This window comes from Zingiber officinale, chromosome 2A (assembly GCF_018446385.1).
Source record: "Zingiber officinale cultivar Zhangliang chromosome 2A, Zo_v1.1, whole genome shotgun sequence".
Classification (NCBI taxonomy): Eukaryota; Viridiplantae; Streptophyta; class Magnoliopsida; order Zingiberales; family Zingiberaceae; genus Zingiber; species Zingiber officinale.
In genome coordinates this window covers 118406358-118430218 of record NC_055988.1, presented here as the reverse complement: position 1 = coordinate 118430218, position 23861 = coordinate 118406358, and the positions used below count along the sequence as shown (strand labels likewise).

Here is a 23861-nt window from a genome sequence, read left to right as displayed (position 1 = left end):
TATTTTTGTCGTAGAATTGCAACCAATTTAGTGATGAAATAGTTTTCATTGCCGATTCGCGACAAAATATTTTCGTTGCTGAATTAGTTGCTAAGTAGCAACAATTTATATTTTTGTTGCAAAACTCGTCCCAAATTTGGGATAAACAATATTCATTGCAAATTTTCATCCCTAAATTACTAGTTTTTTTTAGTGTAATTGCAAGTGAACAAACTATGGACTAATAAGCCATAATGATAAACTTAAATCTTTGGTCCAAATGAATAATATTGAAGTACTCTGCTTTATGGTAAACTTTACATAGTAATCAAAGGACTTTGTTATGCTAAATATTGATAAGATAAAAATTAAATACATATTTCATCGACCTACAAGTGTGAAACTCATTTCGTTGGTAGCGAAACTTCCATCGCTATTAGTTGTTGTTATTGTAGGTTGCTTAAGCGGGGTGAGGAGCTGGTCCTCACTTGCCAACATCGTCATTACTTCTGTCATTGTTGGCCTATCTTCACTGTTATCTTGGATACATAAAAGACTCATTTGGATACAACGTAGAACTTCTTCCGTTGTATATGATTCATTTAGTGCATCATCAAGAATCTCTAAAGACCTTCCTTCTTTCCAAAGTTTATATACCTGCATTATTGTAGGAAACACATTTTAAATTATAGATAGTATCTTGTAGAGATAATGAATTTGAAATTAATACTTACGTGTCCTAAAAGATTCAAACTTGTATCAGTTTGGCTGAATATTCTATTCTTTTTTCCACTTATGATTTCTAGTACTATCACACCGAAGCTAAACACGTCTGACTTGAATGAAAAAAGTCCATATGATATGTACTCGGGTGCCATGTAACCACTATAATTAAGAGTTTGAGTGTTAGAAAAAAATAGAACAAGGAGTGAAAAAATAAGGTAACTTAATATGTATTTCACCTCTCGACCTTCTTGTCTTATGTAAAGTAAACCCAATATAAAATACTCACAATGTTCCAACTGGCCTGGTTGTTGCATCCTCAAGAGCATTGTCTCCTTCAAATATCCTTGCAATGCCAAAATCTGAAATCTTTGGATTCATATCCTTGTCAAGGAGAATATTGCTCGGCTTAAGATCACGATGAATGACTCTCAATCTGGAGTCTTGATGCAAGTATAGAAGTCCTCGAGCGATCCCAATTATAATATTGAAACGTTTTTGCCAATTTAATAAAGAACTTTTAGTTTTATCTGGAGATCCAATTTATAAGGATTAGATAAAATATTTTGTGATAAATTTGTAACCTTTTATTAAGGTCAACTATACTGACCATAAATGAATGCATCAAGGCTTTTATTTTCCATGTATTCAAGTATGAGAAGTCGCTCATCTCCTTCCATGCAGCAGCCTAGAAGACGAACAAGATTTCTATGTTGTAACTTGGCTATCAATGAGAGTTCATTCTGGAACTCATCAGGGCCTTGGGAGGAGTATCTTGATAATTTTTTGACAGCAATCTTCTGTTCATCATCCAATTGACCCTGACAAAATATATAATTTTCGTCAATTTTACAGGTATTGAAGGCTAGATCTTTATTGTTTTAATACTGAGAGTCTTCTTACCTTGTAAACAATGCCAAATCCCCCTTCCCCAAGTTTGTTTCGTTCGGAGAAATCATTTGTTGCAGCTTTTATAGTACGCAGATCATATGAAGGAAGTACATCCAATGTGCTGATAGAATCTGGCACAAGGATCACACTAAGAATAACTAAAAATCTCCTACCATAATTTTTTTTCTTAGAAATTACTAAATAAATTTGAGTTAATCCTTTTTACATCCGAAATAACCTTGAAAAACTGATAGAATATTACCTTTCTGCACCTTTGGAAACTGCAATTGCAATCTGCTGGTTGATGCTCTGTTTCTCCTCCTCCGAGCGAGTACGCCTGCACAACACAGTACAAGAATTCCCAGCGACACCGGAATGACTACTATTGCCCACACAGGCTCCTTCCAATTTGACGTCGATGATTCTGCAGGAAAAGGGGGAAACAAAAGAGAAGGAAATTAGATGATTAGATATCATGTTATTTGGATCATCCAATTTCATGCACACATAACTCGACTACCTGGAAGCCGAATGTATAAATCGTCTCCTCCGTCAATAAAACTTCTGAGATCCAACAACTCACCGCGCCAAGTTATGCAGCCATAAGGCCCATTGATCACCGCATACGCGACACAGGAGCAATCATCCAAGCACAATTTCTTGCACGCATCCAGACTAATCTTGCCTCGTGAGGTTGCGTTCTCGGTGTCGGGCACCTTCATGTTCTGCTCCTTCGAAAACTGGTTCGACGAGCAAAGCAAGGGCTCCTTCCTCGCGCACCCGACGACGTTTTTGTTCTCCACAAAACCTTCCAAGCAACGACAGGAGGTTGAGTAGTAGCCCTTGGTGCAAACGCTGTTGCGGCCACAATGGTTGTAGTAATCGCAGTCGTCGCTTGGAAACGACAAGAAAACTCTCCAATCTCTCCCATCAAAAATCCAACGTTTGTAGGTTAAGTTGGCGTCCACTACCAATCGGTTTAGCCGTGACGATCGAGTCTGATATTCAGTCATGTAGTAGGTCTCATTCTGGTTGGACACGTATGTGAAGTTTACGTTCCTCACCAAGATGCTGTTCCCCATCGTTGGAAGGCCGGTGAACCATTGCCCGTTCCATGGCCCAGTGCGACCGAGTTTGGCGTATCTATCCACACTCAGTGTGAAAAAATCCGGAACATTATACGCCTCCATTTTGGCGACGTACTTGCCCGGAGAAGGGTCCGTGGCACTCATCCATGGCATGAACTGCCACGAAGTGTTAGTCCGGAAGTCGAATCCTATCTTCATGCCAGGGAGAAGAGTGTCACACCCATGGTCGAAGCTCTGCCATAGAGTTCTGCTAGAGTTGCCATCAGTCAGCGCGAGGTTTCCTGAGTCTAAAAGCTGCAAGCGTGGAGAATTAAGTTCTGCGGATGTTCCTGTCGACCAAAACTTTATTCCTTTCTCAAATAAGATTAGATTTCCGTCGGAAGTCAGGTTCAACGATGCCATGGATGTGTCCACAGACTTGTTCCTATTGGCGACCCATACTACTACTTTGTTTTCTCTTGGTGGGAGATTGTAGTACCAAATTCCTATGTATGCAGTCGCAGAATTGTTAACTGGACTGAAGAAGCCGAGTTGGAACACGCTCCCCATCGAGATCAATGTCTGACCATCGATAAGTGAGTTGTTCCCCAACAATATATCTCCTATAAAAAAGTCCATAAAAAAAAAAAATGAATCAAATCCTTTGGGCATCATTAGCGTGTGGCTTATGCTATAAATGGATATCAATTTGTGCTACAATTTCTCCTATTAAACAAGACGATCTATCAAGTTTCCAAACAGGTGAAGTACACTTCTCTCACAAGGTAAAAAAATATATATATCGTGTTAACGAGGCCTAATTCTCTATGCCTTTGATGACCATGTGCCTTCTAATAAGCCTGAAAGATTGGCTTTGAAATGAAGGAAAAGTATAGCATTATGGTAAACTTACAATAGATCCCCATATAAATAAATAAACAGACAAAAAAAAATGGACAAAAATCCTACGGTTTTATAATTTAATTTAATTCTGAACTAGGATTTCTTTCTTAAACATACCAGATGAAGATTGGCCAAGTAGAAAGAATGTCTCTGCTAATACTATTTCAAAGAACTGTAGGAGAAAGAGCTGCATCCGCGCCATGGATGTTTAAGGATTTGCGTTTTCTGCCGATGTAATTTGCTGTTTGGGTTCTTTATGCAGAATTGCTGCAAGCTAAGTTATAACATTTAACACCTTTAGAAGACGATGATAGAGCAGGAAGTCTCTAGTCAACTGATTTGTCTCTGTTTGAAATACTGCAAATGAGCACTACCGTTGCGTGATTCTCTTCCTTTCTTATCTCTTCCCTGTAGTTCCAAAATATGTTCATCATTAACTGTCCTGATGCTTTCACTGTTGATAAGGCGCACCTTTATGTGCTCTTTGATCGAAATTTCTTAAGCATGAGTTGTTCACCGTATATGAATTAGAAAAAACTCATACAATTCTACACAGGATCTCGCATTAAAATCTATAGTAATTTCATGAAATCAAGATAACTGAAAAAGATAAATAAAATCTAAATCGGTATTCATCGCTATTGTCTTGATGTCGTCGGACAATCTAAAAAAGAAAAGAACAAAAACAGCGGCTTGATTTCCGTAGAAATTAAAGCAAAGTAGCACTACTGCAAATGAAGTCTCGAGTCAACTGATTTGTCTGTGTTTGGAATACTGCAATGAAGCACTACTTGGACACTTTGTCAAACACTAGAATAGAAAATTAATTATCTTTTTCAGTTAATTATGACCTTTTATATTATCTGGACTGTGATGGTAAGAAATATGCAAAAACAGATTTTTATATTCCAAAACTTTATATTATTTTTTACTATTTCTTATCCTGTAATAGTAATTTAATTCCTGTAAATCCAGTTGTTTGGTAAATTTGTTTGAATGATTGAAAAAAAAAGGATAAAATATAAGAAACATGTACACTATACTCGACATGGTTTATTATTATTATTATTATTATTACTATTATTATTAGATCTAAAGTTCAGTATTTTATTTTTATTTTTGGAAAGTAAAATCCAGTAATTATATATCAAACTTTAAATCACTAATTGAATTTATGTCACTCGATACAGAACTAACAAGTTCATCTGGGATCATTAATCATCAAATGGGTTATACTAGAAGTGGACAGCAGAACAATTCAATCACTCCAAGTTCTAAGAAGATCAAAATCTTCATTTGGCTAATGATTAATGTGGCCACTAAATAACTTAGTTAAGTCACACCCAAAATTTAATAGTCAGACATCACAATTATCCTATCGCACTCTAGCAAGATAAAATCGAGTCACTTTACTTTGACAAAACCTGACTTCAATTGATCAAGCTAGAAGTGAGTACCAAACTTTGATGGACATATCTTAAAAAGACCTAATTATGGTGAAACTACACTTGTATCGTATACAATCTGCACACATTAACATATATACTTAATTAAATGTGACATGGTTATGGCCCCATAATCTACGATCATCTCAAGCCAATAAAAAGATTGAAAAGTCAAACTAGGTCTATGCATACTCTCGAAGTGCTTCCTTCGTCGTCGTGTATTGTTGTCCTTCTCCCTTTTTCACCCCGTCCAGTAGACTAATTATTCTTAATTTGTACATTACAAAACCTAAGGAAATCTCAAGTTACATTCGAGGGTAGTTTAGATTTACAACAAGAGTGATAAAATATGAAGGCACGACACACAGGCCGTATTATGAATTATAACATATACACACATCCAATTACATTGGGGTTAAAGGTCATAATCATGCACCATATCATATAACATTCACAATATTTTATGACATAAAATTTACTATGATTTCTACAAAGACTTATAAGCCTCAACGCCACGGCGGTCTCGCTAGCCAGTTAGCGGGCGGGGGTCAAGGTGGCAGCGCCCCTTGCGGAAGTTTCAGGGGGTAGCGCCCCCGAAACAAAATTATTTTGTATGCTCCTTGTATGAGTTGCTGCCATACCTGAGACCCTAAGCGCTAAAACCGACTTTGCTGTGTTCCCAACAAAACACCATTGGTCGAGACCTTGCTGGTCACAACACCAACTATGTTTCTGTAAAATATCGAAAAAAAATGGTGAATAATGATAAGGGAATTTTCCGAAATTTTTAGAAATTTTTTGGAAATTTTTCGGAGCTCGTATGGATGAGTTTACCGGGATAAAAATAGTGCCCAGGGAAAGCCTGTTTAGGTTACCCAATTTAAGCGAGGAAAAGTTTCATTTTTCCTTTTTGTTTTCTTTTTCTTTATTTTCTTTTTCTCCTCCTCCTCCGTCGCCGTGCCCCAAACCCCCGCCCGCCTTCTCTCGAGTTCTGTTGCAGCGACGAGACGAGGCCGAGCGCCGGCCACCAGGTCCGGCACCAGTTGCCTGTGCCCTAGCACCACCGCCGCATGGGACAGCGCCGGCCTTCTCCAGCCGAGCCCTAGTTCTCGATCTGTGGTTCCCGAGGGTGTTTGGTTGCTCCGATGCTACTGGTAGGTAGGTGTTCTGCCTTAGATTTTTGATTTGGGTATATGATCTCTGTATGGTTTGATTGGGTGCTTGGTTTGTTGGAAGGTAGTGACCTAGGTTGGTTCCAGCTACCATTGCATCAGTAGCTTGTGGTTGACTCTGCCCAATCCATGGCTCTTGGTAGCTGCTGAAGAGGAAGAGGTGGTGAGAACAGGTTATTACTGGAATTAGGTTGTTGCTTGAATTAATGATCCCTAGTCTTGTTCTGATCTGTGATCTTCCTGTTGATCTCATCTTGATCTGTTGAGTAGGTAGGATTCCAGCCAAGTGTTGTGCGCTGTAGGGAAAACTTCAGCAAGGAGGTCTTGTTGTGGTATACCTTGTTTCCAATAGCAATCAGCTCACCTTGTTCTGTGTTCAACAGTGGTTGAGCTTGAGGTATGGTGTAGGAATTTAGATACGTATTGTAGTTGGATGATGTGATTAGTGTTTTACCCTAAATTAGTCATAGGGATTTTATTTAGCTTTTTATTGAATTTTAACTAAATAAATATATATCGGATTGGACCTTTCTATTGGAGACGGGTACTTTGACTTTATGTCATTTGATATGCATAGTAATGTCTTTAACAAATAGCAACAATTGTGTTTTCTTATCTGCTTCGGTTGATCACTACCTGATCTGTTACATGCTTGGTTGTTTATTTGCTATGCACATCATGTTAGTATTTACCTACTTATAGAGGTAGTGGCACAACCATGTTATTTATCATGTTCAGGACCTAGGGTTTTTGATACCTTATCTGGTCTGTGTACTTTGATTTGATTCATTTTCTGATGGTACACATTTCATATATATATGGATATTGCTATGCTGCTCAGTATTTTACCATGCTTAGTATCATGCACCATTCGCATGATTGCATGCTGCGCGATAGTCTGCTCCATTATTGTTGAGCACATCGCCAGTTTTATCACTGTCGGTGCTCCGTTGGTCCGCTCATGGGTAGCGTGACGCAACGTGATAGAACGTCAGTTTGCCTCTGTCGGTGCTTCGTTGGTCCGCTCATTGGTAGTGTGACGTAGCGTGGTAGCACATTAGGGATCGCTCCCTGTCATGGTGTACTGGGAGATGAGAGCATTGTGCTCCCCCATTTATGATTTGGGGTAGGAGGACAGGTGTACTCCGACAGCATCCCGTGCACTCGATCACTCATCAGGAGCAGTGACGGCAGAGTGCACGGTTATCACAGCCCTACCCACTCGGTCTCACCATTGTGTGTGAGATGACTGACTGGCGTCAGGGGTGACCATGACATTGGCATCATATGCATGATGCATTTATTGTTTGTGTTTGCTGCATTTACTTGCTGCATTTGTATGGATGTATATGATTGACATGCATACAGGATTTATAACACTCTCGGTCTGACAACCTGTTGTACTTATACCCTGGTTAGTACAGTTTTCTCCTGCTTTATTTAGTTGCATTTATCCTTCTTGTATCAGGAGACTGTACGCATAATTAGTGTTGGATGTTATTTTCTTTATTATGCATATCAGTTGTTATCCGCTGAGTTGTTGAACTCACCCCCGTGGACATTATCTTTTCAGGTACCAGGTTGTTTATGGAGTCGCTTGGAGTATCCTACCTGCTGGTCCCCATGTCACATCAGAAGACATGTCTCCGCCTTTTTGTTTATTTTATCTTGGTATATGATATGTGTGTATTTGGCTTTGTATGTTCCGGTTTTATTCCGGAGTGTTGTTGTGTGGTGTAAGCCTAGCCGGCTAGCAGTGTTTTGTTTTATTTTGTATGGGCTTGTCTTTATGTTTTTCCACTATGTTGGTTTTGATTACAGTCGAGTGGGCTGATAAAAATATATATAAGTGCATGGTTGTTGTTATATTTGTCCAGTCGTGTAGGCTGAGATTATTAACTACGTGGTTGTGTATATATTCCAGCCGCATATGGCTGATGTATATTGTGTCTGTAGAAATACTTCAGATTGTCAGTCGTACAGGGGAGGTGCTGCCGAAATTTTCTTCGGACAGGGACTTCCCCAGGGCGTGACAATTTAGTGATATCATAGCAGGTATACGATACTTGCTATATGTTCTAGATTTTCGAGATTTATCTGATACCAATTTATTTGGTATCAGAGCACGGTTTACGAGTTTTATATCCCATGTTTTGGATTTCATATTTTAGTTTTCTCGATGTGACTTTTCGGGTTTTGGGACCTGGCAGCAGCAAGACATCTCCAAGCTATAGGAGGTATGTTGGTATACTGTTATCCTACCTTTTTGTTAGTATATGCACCGTTAACTATTACAGTTTATGACATGTATTAGCATTCTTTATTAGTACATGTCTAGTTGATATAGCATATATTTTATGTGTTAGGTAAACCCCTGATCATGGTCGACTTTAATAGAGATCGAGGATTAGAGTCTCTGGTGATTTTCTATATCATATCAGCAGTAGTTTTAGCTTCTGTTACTACTAGTTGGTTAGAGGTTGGAGACACATACCAGTCTCTGTTGTTATTGGCTAGGTGATAGGTAATGACTAGTAAGTACATATTTTTGTTGACTCAGCCAGTAGTGTACTGATATACTTTAGTTAGTTTCGTCAGTAAATGATTGATTTACTCTTGTTAGATCGGTCAATAGAAGACTGATTTATGTTTGACGACTTGGGTAGTTATAGATCGATATACCTTTGTGATTGCGGAGGATTAACATACATTCGTTAAATTTATATAGTCAATGACCGATTCATTTGTTTTGGTTGGTCCGATCAGTAGGGGATCGACTTACTCTATTTTATAGAGATGTTGATCTTTGGGTTATTTGTGCTTAGGTTGGTATCTAGAGCACATTTGAGTACATGTTTTGTACTGACGTAGAAAAGACTGAATTAGCGGTATACCATTATCGGTTTGGTCAGTCTATAGAGGATCGATGTATCCTATTCCATGTGGACTTTCATTTTTGACTATACGTACCTAGTTGGATAATATAGAAGGTAGCATGGGGAATGCCAGGTTGATTGGATTAAATATGTTGATTCTGCATATCTATGTGGTGTGTACATATGATTATTATGTGTTGTAGGAGTGTTATGATGGACGGTCTAATTGCATGTAGTGGGTGTATACTTTTCCAGTTATGATTGTTGTGAGTTTCTAGTAGATTATACCCGAGTGGTCTGATTGGTTTATTAGAGGTATTTTGTCGATTAAATCTATGTTGTGAAACATGCACATGTGTTTGAGTGTTTTATTGGAGGTATCTTATCGATTTAATCTGAGTTGTGATATGTGCAGATGTGTTCGGTGTAATATTTGAGGTATCTTGTTCATTATATTTGTTCTATGTGTACACTCGTGTCGATTATGATTTGTTGGAAGTATTACGTTGATTATACTCTTGACATAGGTGTAAATATGTTATGTGAGTGTTGTTTGAGGTGTATTGTCGATTATACCTATATTGATATGTGCACACAGGGTTCGGTATGCATTGTTAGAGGTATCACGATGATTTATACCTATGTTGTGAGTATGTTTGGTGTGTACTAGTTGGAGGATTATGTCGATCATACATATGTTGTGTGTGCACGTGTGCCAGGTGTATGATTGGTAGCATCATGATGATTCTACCTATGATGAATGTAGAATGTTGAGTGTCTACATTATGTTATTGGTTATATTACCCTGTCAACTAATTCTCCTATTAGTGGGTGACCAACCCACTAGGATGATGATAGAGTTGACTATGGATTTGATTTGCTTACTACGTTGTTATACCCTAGGCTACCCACAGTGATATGTGGTAGAGAGATCTCATGCAGTCTCTAGCTGGATAGTTAGGTGCCTTGGGCACTTATGGATTATATGTGGTGGAGCGCTGCTCCCACATATCTTGGATTGTTGTGGTGGAGCGTTGCTCCCACATGTTATGGATCGTCTGTGGTGGAGTGTTGCTCCCACATATTGTGGATTGCTTGTAGTGGAGTATTGCTCCCATCTATATATTGTAGATACATATTTCAGATTATTTGTGGTGGAGCGTTGCTCCCACATATGGAGGATTTCTTGTGGCTGAGCGTTACTCCCACATATGTGGTATTTCATGTGATGGAGCATCGCTCTCACACTGGAGGATCTATTCTTTGGTGATTTATATCGTTGGTGGTCAGATTCCTGACTTGTGGTCGGGAATCTTATGGTTAGAAATGTCTGTGATACGGACATTATGTGTCTTGGTTTTACCATTAGGGCTTGCGGAGCCTTAGATGTTTTCAGGGACTCGATGAATTTGGTATTCCTAGGATGTTTCGATCGGTTTCCATTGTCTTTTTAACGATGTTGTGATCTATTATGGATCCGAGGTGAGCCACATACACCATCTTCGCATAGTTCTAGAGATGTTTCGACTGAAACGTCTATATGTGAAGATCAGTAGTACATATTTTGGTTGTCTCCTGTGAGATGTTTGAGACACACGGTCACCAGTAGGAGTATACCGTGGTTCCACAGGAGATAGAGGTTGTTACCGTTGGGAGTAGACGGAGTCTATAGAGGAGGCTCGCAACTTCCTTTGTTTGGCTCGATATTTCCGGAGATACGTTGAGGGTTTCTCTCGGATTACTATGCACTTACACGCCTGACCAGAAAAGGTGTGAAGTTCACTTGGACAGAGGACTGCGAGACCAGCTTCTAGGAGCTGAAGCGGAGATTAGTGTCGGCTCCGGTTTTGGTTTTACCCTCCGGAGAGGATGGATTCGTGCTCTATACCGACGCATCTCTTCAGGGTTTAGGCGCTGTTATGATGCAGCACGATAGGGTAGTCTCCCATGCTTCTTGACAGTTGAAGGAGTATGAAAAGAACTACCCAGTACATGATTTGTAGCTGGCCGCCATTATTTTTACCTTGAAGATTTGGCGGCATCACCTTTATGGTATTACAGTTGAGATTCTCACTGACCATAAGAGTCTCAAATGTCTGTTCACTTAGAAGGAACTTAATCTCCGACAGAGGAGATGGATGAAGTTCCTGAAGGATTATGTCTGTACCTTTAGCTATCACCCGAGGAAAAATCTAATGTGGTTGCCGATGCACTTAACCGGAAGTCCAGAGGGATTTTAGCTTGCCACCGAGTAGTGGTCACGGATTTGATGCAGGGATTTTCCGAAGTGGGCCTTGAGGAACAGGGACAGATAGAGCAGGGTATTCTGGTTACCATTGTTGCTCAGTCGTCGATCAGGATGAGGATCCGAGAGGCCTAGGTCAGTGATCAACATTTGTAGTTTATTGGCAGCCAAATAGCTTCCGGGTAGCAGACCGAGTTCACACGAGATGAGAAGGGTATTATATACTTCCGAGGCAGATTATGCGTATCTCAGTCTCACCCGGTCTTACAGGAGCTACTTCAGGAGGCTCATCGCTCTCGATTTGCTATCCGCCCAGGCGGTACCCGTATGTACCAAGATTTGAGGTGTTCCTACTGGTGGAATGGTATGAAGAAAGACATCGCGGAATTTGTAGCGAGATGTCTTATCTGTCAGCAGGTGATGGCTGAGCACCAGAGACCTGCCGGCTTACTTCAACAGATTCCTATTCCTGAGTCAAAATGGGAACATATTACCATGGACTTTGTGGTGGGTTTGCTGAGGACACGACGAGGCCATGACGCGATTTGGGTAATCGTTGATCAATTAACCAAATTTGCGCATTTCTTAGCGATCCGGAAGACTGATTCCCTGGATTGATTGACAGATCTGTATTGCTGGGAGATCATCAGATTTTATGGTGTCTCTGTTGACTATTATTTCGGATAGAGACCCTCGGTTCACATCTCAATGCTGACAAAGTCTGCAGTAGGCCTTGGGCTCTCAGCTCTAATTTAATACAGCTTTCCATCCGCAGACAGATGGATAGTTGGAGCGGACCATTCAGACTCTAGAGGACTTGCTGAGGTCTTGTGTATTGGATTTTGAAAGTAGTTGGGAGGACCATTTGCTATTGGTGGAGTTCGCCTACAACAACAGCTTTCATTCGGTTATCCAGATGGCACCGTTTGAAGCATTGTATGATAGGCCTTGTCGGACACCCACCCTCTGGGATGAGGTTGGGGAGGCCCAGCTGATGGGACCTCATAGAGCTCAGCAGGAGGCAGAGTTGGTCCGTACTATCAGACGGAGGATGTTAGAGGCGCAGGACCGCCAGAAGAGTTATGCAGATCGGAGACGCAGACCCTTGGAGTTCTTTACATGCGATCATTTTTTTCTTCGAGTTTAACCCACAAAAGGGGTGAAGAGATTTGGCCTCAAAGGTAAGCTAGCTCCGCGATACATTGGCTCTTTCCATATCCTGGAGAGGATTGGAGCAGTAGCTTACCGGCTAGCACTACCACCGTCCCTGGCAGGCGTGCACGATGTATTCCACGTATCTATGCTGAGGAGATACGTACCCGACTCGACGCATGTGCTGACAGATATCTCAGTTCCAATTCAGCCTGACGTCACTTATGAGCAGATTTCGGTACGGATTCTAGACCGGAAAGAGCGTCAGTTGCGGAATAGGACAATTCGACTGGTTAAAGTCAGATGACAGTATCATTCGGACGAGAAGGCTACCAGGGAGCTCGAGGATACGATCCGAGCTCGATATCCCCATCTTTTCACTTGAGGTATGTGATTTAATTTACCGTTCAGCATTTACACTATTTACCTGTTGTTAGAATTTGCTGATGGTAGATAATGAAATTTGGGGACCAAATTTTTATTAGTGGGGGAGAATGTAAAATATCGGAAAAAAATGGCGAATAATGATAAGGGAATTTTTCAAAATTTTTAAAAATTTTTTGGAAATTTTTCGGAGCTCGTATGGACGAGTTTACGGGGATAAAAATGGGGCTCGGGGAAAGCCTGTTTAGGTTACCCAATTTAAGCGAGGAAAAGTTTCATTTTTCCTTTTTGTTTTCTTTTTCTTTATTTTCTTTTTCTCCTTCTCTTCCGTCGCCGTGCCCTAAACCCCCGCGCGCCTTCTCTCGAGTTCTGTTGCAGCGACGAGACGAGGCTGAGCGCCGACCACCAGGTCCGGCACCAGTCTCCTGTGCCCTAGCACCACCGCCGCATGGGACAGCGCCGACCTTCTCCAGCCGAGCCCTAGTTCTCGATCTGTGGTTTCCGAGGGTGTTCGGTTGCTCCGATGCTACTAGTAGGTAGGTGTTCTGCCTTAGATTTTTGATTTGGGTATATGAACTCTGTATGGTTTGATTGGGTGCTTGGTTTGTTGGAAGGTAGTGACCTAGGTTGGTTCCGGCTACCATTGCATCAGTAGCTTGTGGTTGACTCTGCCCGATCCATGGCTCTTGGTAGCTGCTGAAGAGGAAGAGGTGGTGAGAACAGGTTATTACTGGAATTTGGTTGTTGCTTGAATTAATGATCCCTAGTCTTGTTCTGATCTGTGATCTTCCTGTTGATCTCATCTTGATCTGTTGAGTAGGTAGGATTCCAGCCAAGTGTTGTGCGTAGTAGGGAAAACTTCAGCAAGGAGGTCTTGCTGTGGTATACCTTGTTTCCAACAGCAATCAGCTCACCTTGTTCTGTGTTCAACAGTGGTTGAGCTTGAGGTATGGTGTAGGAATTTGGATACATATTGTAGTTGGATGATGTGATTAGTGTTTTACCCTAAATTAGTCGTAGGGATTTTATTTAGATATTTATTGAAATTTAGCTAAATAAAAATATATATATTGGTGACACAGGACTTTGACACGAGACGAACATCTTGACGTCGGATTGGACCTTCCTATTGGAGGCGGGTACTTTGACTTTATGTCATTTGATATGCATAGTAATGTCTTTAACAAATAGCAACGATTGTGTTTTCTTATCTGCTTCGGTTGATCACTACCTGATCTGTTACATGCTTGGTTGTTTATTTGCTATGCACATCATGTTAGTATTTACCTGCTTATAGAGTAGTTCGGATCCTCTGTCCCGAACTTTCTCTGTCCCCATGTCCCACTGCCGATCGGACGGTCCAGATTGCATCTCAAGGCATCATGACATCTTTAAGATGTGTGTAATATTCTTGTGATATGCAATGCATCCTTGAGATACAATCTGGACCGTCCGATCGGCAGTGGGACATGGGGACAGAGAAAGTTCGGGACAGAGGATCCGAACTGCTTATAGAGGTAGCGACACAACAATGTTATTTATCATGTTCAGGACCTAGGGTTTTTGATACCTTATCTGGTCTGTGTACTTTGATTTGATTCATTTTCTGATGGTACACATTTTACATATATATGGATATTGCTATGCTACTCAGTATTTTACCATGCTTAGTATCATACACCATTCGCATGATTGCATGTTGCGCGATAGTCTACTCCATTATTGTTGAGCACATCGCCAGTTTCATCACTGTCGGTGCTCCGTTGGTCCGCTCATGGGTAGCGTGACGCAGCGTGGTAGCACGTCAGTTTGCCACTGTCGGTGCTCCTTTGGTTCGCTCATGGGTAGTGTGATGCAGCGTGGTAGCACGTCAGGGATCTCTCCCCATCATGGTGCACCGGGAGATGAGAGCATTGTGCTCCCCCATTTATGATTTGGGGTAGGAGGACAGGTGTACTCCGATAGTATCCCGTCCACTCGATCACTCATCAGGAGCAGTGACGGCAGAGTGCACGGTTGTCACAGCCCTACCCACTCGGTCTCACCATTGTGTGTGAGATGACTGACTGGCGTCAGGGGTGACCATGACATTGGCATCATATGCATGATGCATTTATTGTTTGTGTTTGCTACATTTGTATGAATGCATATGATTGACATGCATACAGGATTTATGACACTCTCGGTCTGACGACCTGTTGTACTTATACCCTGGTCCTGGTTAGTACAGTTTTCTCCTGCTTTATTCAGTTGCATTTATCCTTCTTGTATCAGGAGACTGTACGCATGATTAGTGCTGGATGTTATTTTCTTTATTATACATATCAGTTGTTACCCGCTGAGTTGTTGAACTCACCCTCGTGGACACTATCTTTTCAAGTACTAGGTTGTTTATGGAGTCGCTTGGAGTATCCTACCTACTGGTCCCCACGTCACATCAGAAGACATGTCTCCGCCTTTTTGTTTATTTTATCTTGGTATATGATATGTGTGTATTTGGCTTTGTATGTTCCGGTTTTATTTCGGAGTGTTGTGTTGTTGTGTGGTGTAAGCCTAGCCGGCTAGCAGTGTTTTGTTTTGTTTTGTTTTGTATGAGTTTGTCTTTATGTTTTTCTGTTGTGTTGGTTTTGATTACAGCCGAGTGAGCTGATAAAAATATATATAACTGTGTGGTTGTTGTTATATTTGTCCAGCCGTGTAGGCTGAGATTATTAACTACGTGGTTGTATATGTATTCCAACCACATGTGGCTGATGTATATTGTGTCTATAGAAATGCTTCAGATTGTCAGCCGTACAGGGGAGGTGCTGCCGAAATTTTCTTCGGACAGGGACTTCCCCGGGGCATGACAGTTTCATTTCCAACAAACAATTTTGGCCCAGACTCATAATCTAGCCGAGACTCTCAATCAAGCCGAGACTCACAATCTGGCCGAGATTCATAATCTAGCCGAGACCCGTGATTTCGAAAATCATAGTAAACTTATAATGTAATTTCTATATCACGTATAAAAATTCTAACTACTACTTAGCATACGCCTTCGCAAGTGGCTCTGATACCACTGTAAGGAATTAGGACGCTAAACATGCGAAAGCACAGCAAAAAACTATCTAGTTCCTCCAGAAGATCCATGAGAAAGGAAACCATATACTACGTTTTACATGAGAGGATTATACCTTTGATGTGTGCACATGAACTCCAGACAGCTTGGATCTCAGCACGATCACACGTTTACGTTTTTATGGTATCCACACGAACAAGCCTTCGTTTGTCTCACAAACTCACGAAGTGGAGAAGAAAACTACCTAAGGTTGTGCTAGCAACCAAGAAGGTGTGTTTCGGCCAAAAGAAGGAAGAAGAAAGAAGAATAAGAAGAAGAAGAAGAAGAAGAAGAAGAGGTGTTCATCTCATGAAAATATCATCCATAAATCATATTTATATCCATCTCATGAATACCAAAGGGTTTTACCCTTTGGTCTTCCAATCTAATGGTTCAAAATTGATCATTCATCTTCCTAGTTGAATTTAAGTTCACCTAATGAGTCTAACTCATTGAACCATCACCGAATGAGTCTAACTCATTTAACCATATCAATCCAAATTGGTTCCATGAACATCAATCCAAATTGGCTCTATGAATCTAATTTAAATTAGACTCAATCCAACAATTGGATCCAATTGAGTCTAACTCAATAAGTCCAATTCGGATCATACTTAATCCAATGATCCATCATATGAACTCATCTCCAAATCTACTTGTTCTTTGTGTGAGACCCAATAGGTTCTCGTAACGTTGGCAATGTATCCAAATCAATATTTAAATACATAAACAATGAGTGACATCTAGCAAGACATCATTGCTACTCAAGTAACGATAATGTCGAGATCTGAGTTAACCTTTTCGTGGATATTATCTTGTATGACTTGGTCCTTCTATACTTGATATCTAGATTGATCAATGAGGCATAGATCGTGTCATCCTCTTATCAATTTTTATGTTTATTGATCTCTAAATAGACACACTCAATCAAATAAGCACAATATCTCATATTGACTCATTTGAGCAAGGTCATGCTTTCGTATGTTCTACTAATCAAGGGGCCCACAGATATCACTTTCGTCATATGGAAGGGATAGATCCCATTTACATCACTCACATCCCTCCGCATAAGTTATTGCATGCCAGTGATCGACTTTATAGTCCACCCTGTTACAGGTGACGTTTGTCGATATCAAAGTATACAACCGCTTATGTAGCGAACCGTAGTGACTTCAGGTCTAAGGACTATTTATACCACTAGTCACATGAGAACATTTATGATATTCATATAACGATCCATGAAATATTCTCATGGAGGCTCATTCTGTACATATTTTCTAATATATACACATGTGCCAACCTGATATCTCATATCCATGACTTGTGAGATTAAGTCATCCATTGATCTACATGCTAGTCTCTACTCATTAATATTGTCCTTGTATATTAATACCTGACTAGGAATAGTTAAGAGTCGTGTTCTATGTATATCTATAATATCTTACTATCAATTCAACCAATTGATATGTTGTAGATTAGAACCTCCTACTCTAGGATATTATTATACTTATTTATTCGGCACTAAATTGAAATAAATATAATAACCAACTTTACCTTTTATTAATAATGAAATATGATACAAAAGGAGTCTTTTATAATCATTTCATAATTGGTACTAGTTCTAATACTAACAATCTCCCACAGCACTAGTGTCAATCACTGAAATATCTAATACATAGTGACCTAGTATGACCATCATGCTTCCTCTATGCCAAAGCCTTAGTCAAGGGATCCGTAATGTTAGCATCGGTCGGTACTATGCATATTCTTACATCTCCTCTATCGATGATCTCTCGAATGAGATGGAATCACCGTAGTATATGTTTGGATCTCTGATGAGAGCGAGATTCCTTAGCTTGTGTAATATCCCCATTGCTATCACAATAGAGGTCTATTGGGTTCGCTATACTAGAAACAACACCAAGCTCTGTAATAAACTTTCTGATCCAAATATCCTCTTTAGCTACAGCTGAAGTGGCAATGTACTCGGCCTCTGTTGTTGAATCAGCGACTGCGTCTTGCTTTGAACTCTTCCAGCTCACAGCACCACCATTTAAGCAAAATACATACCCTGACTATGATTTGTAGTCTTCATTGTCAGTTTGGAAGCTAGCATCGATGTAACCCTTTACAGTAAGCTCTTCATTGCCTCCAAAGATCAAGAAATAATCTTGAGTTCTTCTCAAGTACTTAAAAATATTCTTGACTGCTGTCTAGTGACCTTCACCTGGATTTGATTGTATTTGCTCATCATGCTTAATGCATAAGAGACATTTGGGTGAGTACAAAGCATGACGTACATGATAGACCCTATGGCAAATGCATAAGGAATCTGATCCATGTGGTCCTTTTCTTCTTTATAGTGAAAATCCTGGTGGTCGTGGATTAGGTGAAAGTCTGGACGGGTCATGGAGCAGACGCTCAGCATGAAGTCTTAGAGTCTCGGACGTTAAGCAAAAGTCTAGATGGTCTGGAGGACCGGTCTGACAAAAGGTAATTCCTCCTGAGAGAAGTAGGTGAGGACACATTCCCTGGGGAGGGAACAGTAGGCGTCGGTTCGACTTAGGGTTTTCTTGAAATCTGAAAGTTAGAACCGGACAGTCCAGAGACTGTCAAAGTTACATTTTATACTATTTGTCTATTTCTCTAACTCTATTTTGTAGGAAACTAACACTTTACAGGTTAAAGTTTGTGACTTATATCGGTCGACCGAACCTCAGGTATTGGTTGCTACTCGGAAAGCCTAGAGGTTCCACTGTACAAAAATTTTGTACAAAAGTCTGAACCTTTTCCTAGCTACCATGTGTTCTTTTAAATTAAATTTTGGATCATCTGCGGAACTTAACACGTTTGATCCAAAACTTAATATATTTGTTCTTTTAGGTTTTGACTTGGATCTCCTGCGGAACTTAACACGTTCGACCCAAATCACCTTAAGTTATTAATTCCATTAAATATTAATTTCCATAATTGGTTCCCAGTACTGACGTAGCGAGGCACATGACCTTCTTAGATATGGGAGCAACCACCACCGACTAGACAAAACCTTTTATAGAAATCTAATATTTAATTTCCTAAAATAACTTTAGGTTAACCGAAAAGAACAATCAAATCACAAGGAAAAATAAAACAAAAGAACACAACTTCGAAAAACATATTCGAAATACTAGAACGTAAGCCTCTTGTATTTGGTATTATTTCCATAAATAACTAGTATGATGCGGAAAGGAAAAATTACTAGTTATACCTTCTAGAAAGACCTCTTGATCTTCTACCGTATTCCTCTTCTAACCTCGGACGTTGTGTGGGAAACGATCTTCTGAGATGAGAAATCACCAACCACCTTCTTCTCCTCCTAGCTAGGTTCGGCCAACAATAAGGAAGCTTCACCAAGGAAGAAGATCAAAACACCAACCAAGCTCCAAGAGATGCTAGCTTTCTCTCCTTCTTCTTCTTCTTCTCCAAGTAGTATCCGGCCACCACAAGAGCTCCAAGGGGAGAGAGAGGTTCGGCCACCACAAGAAGAAGAGAGGGAGAGGATGATGATGGCCGGCCACACCAAGGAACAAAAGAGGGAGAGAAATAATAGAGGTTGTATCTCATGAAGGCACCCTCACCCCTTCTTTTATATTCCTTGGCCTAGGAAAATTAGGAAATTTAATTACAATAAAATTTTCTTAATTTCCTTGACATGATTTAATTGAGAAAAATAAAATAAAATTTCCAATTAAAATAATATTGGTCGGCTACATCAAAAGAAATAAATTAGACAAGTTTTAATCAGCAAATTAAAACTTCCTAATTTGTTTCCGGAAATTTTAAAAATAAAATTTCTCTTCAAAAATCTCTTCGTGGTTGATAAAAGGAAATTTCTATAATTTTAATTTAACAACATGTGAATAATTTTTAAATAGAAAATAAAATATCTCACCAATCTACAAATAAGGAAAGAGATCTAATCTCTTTCTTTAATCTTTTGTAGATATTTTACAAGAGAGATATTTTAATTTTAATTTTCTTTAATAAATTATATCTTCCACATAATAAAAATTAAAATTAAAATCCTTTTTAATTTAATATGGTCGGCCCCTCTAGCTTGGGTTCAAGCTAGGGCCGGCCACACCAATTTATGCTTAGGCCGGCCCTAGCTTGGTTTCCAAGCTAGCTTCGCCGGCCCCTATTAGGTGGGTATAGAAAGTGGTATAGGTGGGTATAGTACTCTATAAATAAGAGGCTACGATAGGGACCGAGAGGAGGAATTGGTTTTGGTCTCCCGATAAAATTAAGCATCCCGTGTTCGCCCCGAACACACAACTTAATTTTATCAATAATAATTCATTCCACTAGAGAACTATTATTAAACTACCACACCAATCCCAAATTACATTTTTGGGCTCCTTCTTATTATGAGTGTGTTAGTCTCCCTATGTTTAAGATATCGAATGTCCACTAATTAAGTGAGTTACTGACAACTCATTTAATTAATATTTTAGTCCAAGAGTAGTACCACTCAACCTTATCATCATGTCGGACTAAGTCCACCTACAGGGTTTAACATGACAACCATTATGAGCTCCTCTTGAGAACATTATCAACCTAGTATCTCTAGGACACAGTTTCCTTCTATAATCAACAACACACACTATAAGTGATACCATTTCCCAACTTATCGGGCTTATTGATTCATCGAACTAAATCTCACCCATTGATAAATTAAAGAAATAAATATCAAATATATGTGCTTGTTATTATATTAGGATTAAGAGCACACACTTCCATAATAATCGAGATCTTTGTTTCTTTATAAAGTCAGTATAAAAGAAACGACCTCAAATGGTCCTACTCATTACACTCTAAGTGTACTAGTGTAATTATACAGTCAAGATAAACTGATACCTAATTACACTACGACCTTCTAATGATTTGTTCCTTTCCATTTTGGTCGTGAGCTACTGTTTATAATTTATAAGGTACTGATAATATCATCTTCTGCATGTGGCACCACATACTATGTTATCTACAGTATAAATTAATTGAACAACTACAACTAAATGCAGATAATTTGACCAAATGTGATTCTTTATTCATAATGAATGTTTACAAAGCTTAGGCTTTCAGTATACACTCCAACAATCTCCCACTTATACTAATGACTAAGCTGCCATATCTTCTACCATACATCTGATTCCCATTCCCTCCACATGCCGATCGAAAGCTTTCGCCGGAAGGGCCTTAGTGAAAGGATCTGCCAGGTTATCCGCTGATGCAATCTTGGCAATGACAACTTCTCCTCGCTTCACGATATCTCGTATCAGGTGGTACTTGCGCTCTATGCATGTAGCACCACATACTATGTTATCTACAGTATAAATTAATTGAACAACTACAACTAAATGTAGATAATTTGACCAAATGTGATTCTTTATTCATAATGAATGTTTACAAAGCTTAGGCTTTCAGTATACACTCCAACAATCTCCCACTTATACTAATGACTAAGCTGCCATATCTTCTACCATACATCTGATTCTCATTCCCTCCACATGCCGATCGAAATCTTTCGCCAGAAGGGCCTTAGTGAAAGGATCTGCCAGGTTATCCGCTGATGCAATCTTGGCGATGACAACTTCTCCTCGCTTCACGATATCTCGTATCAGGTGGTACTTGCGCTCTATATGTTTACTTGCCTTATGAGCTCGTGGTTCCTTCTAGTTTACAACTGCACCGCTATTATCACAATAAATTGTGATGATTTTGGGCAAACTAGGAATCACATCTAAGTCCATTATAAAGTTCCTAAGCCATACTGCTTCTTTAGCTGCCTCAGAGGCTGCTACATACTCAGCTTCCATGGTTGAGTCCGAAACACATTTCTGCTTAACACTCCTCCATGAAATGGCTCCACCTCCTAAAGTAAACACATAGCCTGATGTAGACTTACTGTTGTCCCTATCTGATTGGAAATCTGAATCCGTGTAACCCACAGGGAGCAAATCGTCTGCTTGGTAAACTAGCATATAATCTCTAGTCCTTCTCAGGTACTTTAATATATGTTTTACCGCAGTCCAATGTCCTTGTCCAGGGTTACTCTGATATCTGCTGACCATGCCCACGGTAAAACAAATATCAGGTCTCGTACATAACATTGCATACATAAGGCTTCCTACAGCCGATGCATAAGGAACTGCTTTCATGTCTTCTATCTCCTTTGATGTCTTAGGAGACATCTCTTTAGATAGAGATATTCCATGCCTAAAAGGTAAGAAACCTTTCTTAGAATCATGCATGCTAAAACGAGCAAGGATTGTATCTATATATGAAGTTTGGGACAGACACAACATTCTTTTCTTGCGATCCCTTATTACTTTGATCCCAAGAATGTGTGCACACTCTCCTAAGTCCTTCATATCAAATTGTTTGGACAACCATACCCTTGTTAGAGTGTATACTAAAAGCCTAGCTTTTGGTATAAACATTTATCTAGAAATAAGAATCACATTGGTCAAATGTCTACATTTATGATAAATGTAGTTACTCAATTAATTTATATTGTAGATAACATGGTGTGTGGTGTCACATACAGAAGATCATGTTATCGGTTCCTTATAAATTATAAACAGTAGCTCACGACCAAGATGGAAAGGAACAAACCATTGGAAGGTCGTAGTGTAATTAGGTATTAGTTTATCTTAACTATATAATTACACTAGTACACTTAGAGTGTATTGAGTAGGACCATTTGAGGTCGTTCCTTTTATACTAACTTTATAAAGGAACAAAGACCTCAGTTATTATGGAAGTGTGTGCTCTTAATCCTAATATAATAACAAGCATATATATTTGATATTTATTTCTTTAATTTATCAATGGGTGAGATTTAGTTCGATAAATCAATAAGCCCGATAAGTTGGGAAATGATATCACTTATAGTGTGTGTTGTTGATTATAGAAGGAAACTGTGTCCTAGTGATCTAGGTTGAGAATGTCCCCAAGAGGAGCTCATAAGGATTGTCATGTTAAACCCTGTAGGTGGACTTAGTCCGACATGACGATGAAGTTGAGTGGTACTACTCTTGGAGCTAGATATTAATTAAGCGAGTTGTTAGTAACTTACTTAATTAGTGGACATTTGTTATCTTAAACACAGGGAGACTAACACACTCATAATAAGAAGGAGCCCAAAATGTAATTTGGGATTGGTGCGGTAGTTCAATAATAGTTCTTTAGTGGAATGAATTATTATTGATGAAATTAAGTTGTGTGTTCGGGGCGAACACGGGATGCTTAATTTCATCGGGTGACCAAAACTAATTCCTCCTCTCGGTCCCTATCGTAGCCTCTAGTATATAGAGATTTATACCCACCGCATACCCACCTTCTTACCCATCCAATGGGGCCGGCCAAGCTAGCTTAGAACCCAAGCTAGGGCCAGCCAAGACCAAGTGGATGAGCCATGTAGGTGGTCGGCCAAAGCTTGGGTCCCAAGCTTAGGTGGACGGCCACTAGAATATTAAAAAGGATTTTTATTAAAATTATTTCTTATGTGGATATCATGATTTTAAAAGAGAGTTTAAAAATTAAAAATTTCCTTTTATAGTTTTCTACAAAAGATTAAGAGAAGAGATTAATTTCTTTCCTTATTTGTAGTTTAAAAGGATGGTTTTAATTTTTGGTAAAAACTTTCCTTATTTGTAAATCATCTACATGTTTAAAAAAGAGTTTAAAATTTGAAATCTTTCCTTATTTGTTGATTAAAGGAGGATTTTAAATTTTAAGAAAACTTTCCTTTTTAACCATGTTCATAATTTAAAAGAAAGTTTAAAAATTAATAATTCTCTTTTATTAGTTTCTACAAAATATTGAGAAAAGATTTGATATCTTTCCTTATTTGTAGATTAAAAGAGATTTTAATTTTTAGAGATAA

The 23861-nt window shown here is 39.4% G+C and overlaps 1 protein-coding gene across 2 annotated transcripts; it reads right to left on the bottom strand.

Annotated features, from left to right (window-relative positions):
- Positions 1–205: 205 nt before the first annotated feature.
- On the bottom strand, positions 206–3889 carry LOC122042069 (receptor-like serine/threonine-protein kinase SD1-7). 2 transcript variants are annotated; one of them, XM_042602003.1, is made up of 8 exons: positions 3681–3885; positions 2114–3283; positions 1856–2017; positions 1606–1724; positions 1313–1523; positions 992–1232; positions 714–864; positions 206–636 (listed from the first exon to the last, which is right to left on the bottom strand). In XM_042602003.1, the coding sequence occupies exons 1-8, from the start codon at positions 3763–3765 to the stop codon at positions 361–363; spliced, it is 2415 nt and encodes an 804-aa protein (XP_042457937.1). In that variant the 5' UTR covers positions 3766–3885; the 3' UTR covers positions 206–360. The 2 variants fall into 2 exon arrangements, with proteins under 2 accessions (XP_042457937.1, XP_042457938.1); XM_042602004.1 differs by lacking the exon at positions 714–864 and having other exon boundaries at positions 451–636; positions 3681–3889.
- Positions 3890–23861: the final 19972 nt, after the last annotated feature.